Source organism: Protobothrops mucrosquamatus, unplaced genomic scaffold (genome assembly GCF_001527695.2).
Source record: "Protobothrops mucrosquamatus isolate PMUCROS unplaced genomic scaffold, P.Mucros_1.0 scaffold2207, whole genome shotgun sequence".
Classification (NCBI taxonomy): Eukaryota; Metazoa; Chordata; class Lepidosauria; order Squamata; family Viperidae; genus Protobothrops; species Protobothrops mucrosquamatus.
Window position 1 is genome coordinate 82016 of NW_015388299.1, and position 10203 is coordinate 92218.

Consider the following 10203-nt stretch of genomic DNA (forward strand, 5'->3'; position numbering starts at 1 on the left):
AAACTTCCGGCACTTATCCAGGCCGTTGCCAGGACTCAAATAACTGACTCTAAGGGACCAAAAAAAGAATGGCATAAAATGATTGGATTGTAAAAAAAATGGGAAGAGATGGGAGGGAATTTCTCCAGAAGAGAATGGTTGAGCCAAAAAGACAGCCAGCTGTATTTTAAAACCTGAGCAGTTATTATGGAAACAAAATCTTAAATGAGAGTCCCAAGAATGGGTCAATCTTGAGGCTTTTTCTAGATAATCCAGTCTATTTCAGATAATAATTAAACATCCAACCCCGTTGGGTTAGAGTAGGAAATCTACATTTTAAGCATCTGAAATTCTGAGAAGATACAGTGAAAATATTCCTTGGGGAAGCTATATCTCAATCAAATCAGAAAAAACAAGAGACCTTCCAAATTATAGATTATATCAGGAAGATAGATTGTAATGGCACTCCTAGTAAATTTTACTATAAAGCTTTTATAATCTAAGAGTAAAAGAGTAATAAGGATTAGAGTAAAGGCAGATTCTGTTGACAGTAGGTTCTATCTATATGCAAAATGTTTTCAGAACTATAAACTGCTCTGGGAGATTCCCATTATTCCCATTAAATCTGGCAAACTTTTACAATGTGTTTGTTGCATGGGTGATAATATAAGCCAAAGAACTAAAACAGGGGTGTAAAACTGCCGGCCCGCGGGCCGGATGCGTCATGGCAAAACCGCACCCATCCCATTGCCAGCAATGGAAAAAAAGTCACGCATGTCACATGACATTGCGAGTTTGACACCCCTGAACTAAAGGATGAAGTCAGTCAGTGAAGTTCATTTTAACTTATTGCATATTGCATACCTCTTTGGCCTGATCAAATATCTTACATACATTTTGAGGGTTGGATGCAGGGATTTTTCTCCTTTCTCTTCTTGGCATCTTTCTCAGGCCCTTTACTTGGAAACTTCTGTCCATAGAACCCCACTGCCATTTGGTGATTGTTTTTCCTGGCTAGCTTATGGAGATAGGAATGAATAACAGCAGAGAAAGTATTAATGTTTCCAGTCTGTACTGATAGATGATAGTTTTTTCAAATGTAAGATAGGATTTTTTTTTAAAGCCAATATTTAAAGTTTAGGAAGCATTTTGTAAAAAAAGCAAAATGAAATGCTATGTACTCAATTTTGCAGTCTAAAAGAAGAGACAAAAACAGCAGAGAGGGAGATATATAAATAAATATATAGGAATTTGTGGAGTCCTTGATGCTCTCTGAATTTGATTGCTTGCTTGTAGATATTTCATTACCCATCTAGGTAACACCTTCAGTGCTAATGAATATAGGGTTTGCTTCTTATTTGTATGCAGTAATTGCGCTATGAGTATTGGTGGGAGTGTGGTTTTCTCCATGGCAGCACTTGATTATAGGTATCTCTCTACTTATGACCACAACGGGGACCAGAAAATTGGTTGTTAAGTAAGCATCTTATGACTGCACCCAATTTTAGAACTTTTTTGCTGTAATTATTAAATAAACCATTGAATCATCACATGATTAAGACTTGTTACCCTCCCAATTGACTTTGTTTATCAGAAGCTGGCTGGAAAGATCACAAATGGGGATCCTGTGAACATGGGATCCTGTGAACATTGTAAATGCATAACAATTGCCAAGCACTCAAATCACAATTACATGCCATGATTTTTTTCAGTGTCCTCTATAACTTCAAATTGTCACAAATGATCATAGGTCATACCTGTAGAGTGTAGTTTTCTGCTTACTGGTCTGGTGTTAATCCCTTCTTATCTGAGCGTTGGCTGCTGGAGAGGATGTGTTCTGGTCTTTTTTTTCTTAGCTATTTTTTATTGGGTTTTTGGAATGGTATGTAAATGTGATTTATGTTATGTGTCTGTAAATGGCTGGTTTATCTGAGTGCCAAGCTTCCAGGAATTCCATAACTGGTTTTGGATTTATCTTGGTCTAGATCAGGGGTCTTCAAACTTGGCCCTTTTATGACTTGTAGACTTCAACTCCCAGTATTCCTCAGCCAGGCACGCTGGCTGAGGAATTCTGGGAGTTGAAGTCTACAAGTCATAAAAGGGCCAAGTTTGAAGACCCCTGGTCTAGATGCTCACAGTTTCCTAATTGAACCTATGGTTGAATTTGGGCATGTGTTGTGAGAGTAAGGAGTTTTCTTTGTGTCTCTTGACTTCTAATTGGTATTCGTGGATGTGTTCAGCTAGTCTTCTGCCTGTCTGTCCTACATAGTAGCTTGTACAGTTGTTACACTGTATGTTGTAGCTGATTCTTATTTTTTTTTTCTTCCTGGTAAATTGTATATTTTAGTTTACTTAAGATGTTTTGGAAGGGTTTATTTGGTTTGTGTGCTATGGTGATGCTGTGTAACTGTAATGTTAATTGTTTTTTGAGATGTTTTGATGTATAGAAGTGTTATATTTTTCATAGCTTATGTTAATTGTGCTATATGGTTGAGTGGTCAGCACTTTTTATCAAAACCACTACAATACAAGCAAGTGTTCGAATCACTACAGCACAACCAAACATCAAATTCAGATGTAAGGACCTTTCTTAATCTTGCTGTCAGACAGTAACTTAGAAGTACGAAGACATTCAAAACATGTGGGCTACCAAGGAGCCATGGCTGATTCACACTGTCTATCATATGAATGTAATAATATATTCAATGAACACAGTCTGAAGTATTGAAACACATTTTTTATACTGCATTAGGTGCACTTGAAATAAATGTTCTGCCCTCTAGTGGTTATTTCACAAACATATTTGAGTTTAAGATGAAAGGAAAGTTAAAATGAAGAGAAACTTTATTATTAGTTTTACTGTAATTCATCACCCACCCACTCTTCAAATTGGGTCAAAACAATTAAAAATAGATGTAAACCAATATATAAAAGATACAATTAGTTATTATATAGTGTATAAAATTATAATTCAATAGCTTAAATTTAAGCAGGCTGCTCTTAGATTTAGTCTTATATCTCTAGTCTAAATAAAAATAACTTGAACTTTTCCCAAATGATGGTTAAACCTGACACAGATAAACATATTCATTGGATATTAGTACAATTAGCACTAGTAAAGTATCTGTCTCTGAGGTAGTTTAGAAAGATCCTTTCAAATAGGCAGGGCTTTTTTTCTCGGAGAAAAGGTGGCGGAACTCAAACCTGGCCACGCCCTCATCAAACCCTAGGACCGCCCCTTTAGAGAACAGGAATGCAAGTAAAATTTGGGAGGGGCTATTTCCGGTGCGGCCGGCCCGGAAAAAGGTGCCGGAACGCGGTTCCGCCGCGTTCCGGCTGAAAAAAAGCCCTGCAAATAGGACATAACTAACTAACTAAACTAACTAAAATTGTGCTTACACCATCAACAATGATCAATCCAAGCCTTATTTTTCCATCTGATCTACTCCCCATCTTGTACAATAAAAGAAACCACACATGCACAGCAGAATATAGTTAACTAAACTATCGTTTTAGGTCTTTTTAAGGACTAGACTAGAGCACACCTTGGCTGATAGGCATATTTAAAAATTGGAACTATGTTGTGCATGTCATAGAGGGATTTTGTGAGTTTAGAACAGGGGTGTCAAACTGCCGGCCTGCGGGCCGAACGCGTCATCTGGAAGCCACGCCCACCCCATTACCGTCCCGATCGAGTTTGACATGTCTGGCTTAGAACATGGCTGCAAAAGTGGGACTTGCCAATCATTAACATATAGGCCATAAGACGAACTAGTGAGGATTCTCTGCACCACTCCTCCTACCAGGGGTCTTCAAACTTGGCCCTTTTATGACTTGTGGACTTCAATTCCCAGAATTCCTCAGCCAGCAACGATGGCTGAGGAATTCTGGGAGTTAAAGTACACAAGTCATAAAAGGGCCAGGTTTGAAGACCCCTGTCCTAACCCCTTAAGGTGTCCCCTGTCATTTTTCTCTATCCTTTTCCTTTTTTCTGGCAAATGATCTTCAGTCCCCACTATTATTATTTTCAAGGAATTTATGGGAGACGTACACTGCAGGCCATCTTGAAAACAACACTGGTGATGCTTAATGCTTACTTTACAAAAGGCAAGTGTCCAGAATGCCAATATTGCCAATATGGCTGCTTGAATTGTGGCCCAGGTGAAGAATGGTAGGGTGTCGCAGCCTCATTGTCACCTTTTGAGAACCTCCCTTGTTGTAAGCCAAGGAAGTCTCACGGTACTGTGCTATTTGCAAAAGTATATGTGGAATTGAGTCAGAAGATGAAGGAGAAGATATACTCAGGTTTTGATTTCACTACTGGGAGAAGTGAGTGAATGAGAGACAGAGAACAGGGAAATGTGTGCTTTTAGATGTTGTTTCTTTCGTTTTTGAGGTAAAGGAGAATACGGTGGCCAGAGGAGGAGTCAAGCCACACATTTATTCTTTGCTGTGATTAGGATAGCCGCAATCACACTGGGGCACTGTCCTCCATTACATCAGACGCGCCTGCCGTTAATTACAAGTTACCTTCCTGAATTTGCTGCAGTAAGAAGCATATATTTAACAAACCAAAATGCAATACAAGAAGCTGGTGTGGTCCTTGTGGTTGTGTTAGGGCTAGTTTCAGAGCACTGCAACATTCAGGCTGTTTTTTTATACAAACCATCTGAGGGAAGAGACGCTGTTAATACCTCCAAGTTTAAAAAAGGATCCTCTCTTATTGAAACAACAGGTTGGAAAGGGCTAGAAATGTAATATAATTATGGGTGCTGTTGGTCTGAGCATTCATCAAAATAGAGGGAAATAACATTTAATCTGTTTCTGCTTCTGAATATACAACTCTAGCAGATCATCCCAACTTGGTGTCCACCACAGGCATTCAAAATAAAACTTCCAGAATTTTAAGAATTTCTCCCTGACTAGTTAAGTCCATGCTTAATTTTGAATTGCTCAAACTACATAGTGCAATTTCTATTGGTGTGTCAAATAAAACGTTTAATCCGAAATTAACTTTGGAAGGTAACTGGCTCGGGACAATGCAGAAGGGACAAATCAGCTGCACTTCCCATGTAATACAGGGCAAGTGGTTCTTCCCTCTTGTCCTTGCTCTTGGGATTTCCCCTTTTCTCCTAAGACCAAGGTCCCATCTTACTTAACTACCATTCTGCCATTTTTGTCTGCTCTAAATATGGCTTTGCCAGTGGCTGCTTTTCAAGGTAATTCAAGGATAAAAAGCACAGCAGAGGATGGAAGTTGTTTTAGCATTCCATCATTGGCCAACATGGAAGTACATTGGATGACTTCAATAGAAAAATGTGAAGATACTCCAGGCAACCACAGAAAAACAATGTTTATGGAGATTCTCAGTCATACAGGTCATAGTTGTCCCAAAGGTGCTTTTTCAGGAGGCAACTGGACTTTCTTGTTTTTCTTTGAAGACACTTCACTTCTCATCCAAGAAGCTTCTTCGGCTCTGATTGGATGGTGGGGAATATAAATCCTTCCCTTACCCACCAACCAGTCAGAGCTGAAGAAGCTTCTTGGTTAAGAAGCGAAACGTCTTTAAAGAAAAATAAGAAAGTCCAGTTGCCTCCTGAAAAAGCACCTTTGGGACAGAAAAACAATGTTGAGAACTGAGATGTACTTGGGAGTCATGTGAAAGGGGCCTTATGTATACTTAGTTTACTAAGTATTCTGAAGGTCTGAATTCAGTTTCTGAGTCGACATGGATATTTATCAAAATATTCTTGAGAAAGGTATGTCACTTCTGGATCGATCCTGGTTTGTTCTATCTTTAATATTGTTAAATATAACAAGTTCAGTTAGGAGATCTAATGCAAATGCTAGTGAAAAAAAAGATTTGTAAGTAAAGTTTTCAAAGGCATCAGCTGTGACAGTTTTACCTCAAACTCTTAATTATTTCTAAAATATGTTAGTTAAGTTCAGTAGTTATGGATATAGAATACAGGAATTGGAATATGCTGTCTTGTAGAGTGGTTAAAGTCTTGGACTAAGATTGAGGAGAGATTGATTTCAATTGACAGCAAAGAAATCTTGATGAGTGATTTTGGGCCAGGCACTCTTTCTCAGCCAACCTACCTCACAGGATTGTAGCTCGGAATAGAAGATGGAGTGAGAGCCCCACATAAGACACCTTGAAGTTCTGAAGGAAAGCAAGGATGTATTAAAAATGTATTTTTTTTCTAATACTACATAGTACCAGTGTAGAGCAGCATATGGTTATAAGAAGACTAAAAAAATTATCAATAAATAAATATTTCTGGCTTTGCTAACCACATGAATGCTGTGCTTAAATATTTGTTTAGTTAGATGCAGAATAAAATCTCAAAAAGCTAAAAATGAAAAAAAAAGTTGCTGATAGCTATTTGAATATATTACTTTTATTATATTTATTGTCTTTATAGCTCCATCCAGTCACCCTGACTCTACCCGAAATAGGGACTACCAGGTCGTAAAGTGGGAGTTTTTGTCTTTATAGGGCCATATTTAATATTACTAGTGACATAAATTTACAAGGTGTCTAGAAGCTTTTGTAAATTTATGGTAATTAAAATAATATTTCACACTTTTTTTTTTCAAAACAGAAACAAAGCACACGATGGCTTTAGTTTTGCTCATTTCGACTCTTGCCTTCAGCCTCACAAATGGAATAAACCTACAAGATTTTAGCTGGCAGTTAAAAAAAATACCACAGATTGTGAAGGAAAAGACTTTCTTTCTCGACACTCCTAAATTTGAAGCCAGTGCCAAATTAGAACTGAGCGGCGTATGTGGGATTGAATGCCAAAGGACACTACCAGTGCCACGTTGGTCTGATCTGAAGGAGCTGCTTTCCTATGAGACAGTCTTTGAGAATGGGACGAGGACCTTGACAGAAGTGGAGGTTCTGGGGGTGGAGCCCGACGCAGTTGTAAACGTTACTAGCGAGATGCCAACAAGAAGGAAGAGACAGGTCTATGGCACAGACAGCAGATTCAGCATTTCAGACACTCGATTTCTGACCAACTTTCCTTTTAACACAGCGGTAAAGATCTCCACGGGCTGCAGTGGCATCCTTATTTCTCCAAAGCATGTACTCACTGCTGCCCATTGTGTGCACGACGGTAAAGATTACATTAAAGGCGGCAAGAAACTGAGAGTGGGGCTGTTGAAACTGAAATCCAAAGGCAGTGGCAAGAGACGCAGGGGAGCCAAGAGGAGTAAGAGGGAGGTGCCAGAAGTCAAAGATGATGCGGCCGACTCCAAACTCCAGAAGAGGGGATCTGGCAGCAGAGCTGGCAGAAAACAAAAGACATCTGGGTTGAACGAGAGGAAGTCAGAGCGCAAGCCCTCCTTCCAGTGGACCAGAGTTAAAAGTACTCAGATCCCCAAAGGCTGGACAACAGACGTGACAAGGGATGTTGCAGTCGATTATGACTATGCAGTTTTGGAGCTCAGGCGTCCCCACAAGAAGAAATACATGGAACTTGGCATCAGCCCGAATAGCAAGATGATTCCTGGAAATATGATCCACTTTTCTGGATATGATGCAGACCGAGCTGGCCAACTGGTTTATCGCTTTTGCAGCATATCTGATGAATCCAATGATCTCTTCTACCAGTATTGTGATGCTGAGCCTGGCTCTACTGGTTCAGGAATCTACCTCCGCCTTAAAGAACCAAACAAGAAGAAATGGAAACGCAAAATTATTGCCATTTATTCTGGCCACCAGTGGGTGGACGTTAATGGAGAACAACAGGATTACAATGTTGCAGTTCGAATTACACCCCTCAAATATGCTCAGATTTGCCTCTGGTTAGGGAACAATGACACTTGTGCACAGGGCTAACAATAATAATCATCTAATATCTAGTAGTGTTGGGCAATGGAAGTCATACATTGAATTTGAACTTGACATCAGAAATTATATATTTTTTTGTATTGATTCAGCATTTATGAGAATTTTTCTGCTAGGTTAATTAAGTTAACCATAAACATGAGGTGCACTTAAATCCCAGGTTGTGTATGTATGTATGTATGTATATGTCTCTGTGTGTGTACACACAAACACACATATAGGTAAGTTTAAATCATTCATACTAAAGAACAAATATTCTTGGCTCTTTCAGTTTGTTACTCAATTAACACTTTAAAGAAAAGATTCTTTGGTAACTGGTATTATTAAAACATTTATTATTTTATTTCCAACATATTAACTTATCTCAGGGTTCTGCTCAAATAAGCATCATGTATTCATTATTGAAACATAGAGTAAGACAAGAGACAGAAAAAAAATGATCTTTGGTGGTCCTACCAAATTAATGTTTAAGTATTTCTAAAATTTGGGAAACCCATTTTCTTGAATTCTAAACCAATAAAATGAAGCTTAATCAAAGTAGCATGTTCCCAATTTGAAGAAACGAGAAAGAACCATATTATTTAAATACTTTTAAATCATATTTAGAAAATGAACAAAACTGGGAGTATTAAAATTTATTTGTTTTATTCAGTCACTACTTTGAACAAATCCCTGCTTGTTTATTAAGGTGCAATAATGACATTTATGTATTCTAATTTTTAAAACTATAAAAAGCTAAATGTATCATTCTATCAGAAATAGGAGATAACAGTAGCCCAAGAAGCCATATACAGTATATGCTCCTAATGGTAAAGGTAGCTTGAGAAGAAAATAACTCTGTAGCCTCAAATGTAAACAGATGTAATTGTCACATATATTGAACTGTACATAAACGTTTCACCATAAAGGTAACCTGAGATGCACAAGTTGTACTGTTTCCCAACCTCAACAACTTGGGGATGTGAATACTTCAATTCCTAAAATTCTTAGCAGTGGTTATGCTGACTGAAGATTTCTAGGAGTTAAAGTCCACAGACCTTAAAAGCTGTTGAGATTGAAAAAACTTGTATTAAGAATTATCAGTGAATCTTTCTTTCTTCAAATAATAGGCCACATTGTGGAAACAGTTCTTCAGATTTCCACCACAACTACCAAAGCAAATAATTATTTGTTAATTAATCATAATCTAATGTTTACAGAATTTGTAGGTTAACATTTATGTAAATATATTACTGATTTCTTATGTAGCAAGAATTCTTATGGGTTCTTTTACTAGAAAAGGATTTAAATTAGGCTTGTTATTTAAAATGTACACATTTCAGTAGCTTTTCAAAATAATCTCTCCGGTGCTTTCTGCTTCAAAGATTGTCATATATCTGAAGGCCATGTGGGAAAAACAAAGTCATTGGAACTCTATTTAATATGTAAGGTTAAGGTGAAATATTCCTGGCCATGTGTAATCTTGGTTTTATTAATATTACAATAATTTCATTTTAACTTGAATTGATCAACATTTTTGTAAAAAAATATGTAATAAGAAACAAAGTTTTAAAATATATGTATAAATATGAAAATCACTAAATTCTTAAAAGCACTTCAGTTTGAATAAAATATTCTTTAAAAAAATTTGCTATAACTTTTGAAAAAGTATCAAATGTAGAACTGACACGCAAAGACATTTTTATTATTATTTCTCTGAATTGTGCATTTGAAAATATTCCATATCAAATTAATTTTAATCTATAGGCCTTATTCAGAAATATCCTTATTTTGAATTATTTTTATGGAATATACTATGGTACCTATAATATTATAACATCCATAAGGAAATAAACATATAGAAGGCATTTGTACATCATGATGTTCTCAAAAGACTTCAAAATATAAAACATACTAAAGGTTTGCAAGATTAATTTAAAAACAAAACCTAAATTTTATTTATCTAGAAAATGTGTTCTAGTTGCTGTTATATTCAATAAAATATTAAAGCACAATTCGCAGGTAATGGATATTCCAATTCAATAATATCACAATAATTTGAATAGAATAGAGCTGGAAGGGACCTTGGAGGCCTTTTAGTCCAGCCCCCAGCTCAAGCAGGAGAACCTATACCAGGGGTAGGCAACCTTGGCTCTTTTATGACTCGTGGACTTCAATTCTCAGAATTCCTGAGCCAGCTTAGCTGGCTCAGGAATTCTGGGAGTTGAAGTCCACGAGTCATAAAAGAGCCAAGGTTGCCTACCCCTGACCTATACCATCTCAGACAAGTGAATATCACAATAATATCCTGCCCTTGGCTTAAAAGTATTCCCAAGCAATCATAGAACATTCCTCTTCAAAGACCTGAGTTCTATGTAGGAAAG

At 37.2% G+C, this 10203-nt stretch overlaps 1 protein-coding gene across 1 annotated transcript; it reads left to right on the forward strand.

Annotated features, from left to right (window-relative positions):
• The first annotated feature begins 6601 nt into the window (after positions 1-6601).
• On the forward strand, positions 6602-9318 carry PRSS35 (serine protease 35). Its single transcript, XM_015824333.1, has one exon. The coding sequence runs from the start codon at positions 6602-6604 to the stop codon at positions 7829-7831; it is 1230 nt and encodes a 409-aa protein (XP_015679819.1). The 3' UTR covers positions 7832-9318.
• The last annotated feature ends 885 nt before the right edge of the window (positions 9319-10203 follow it).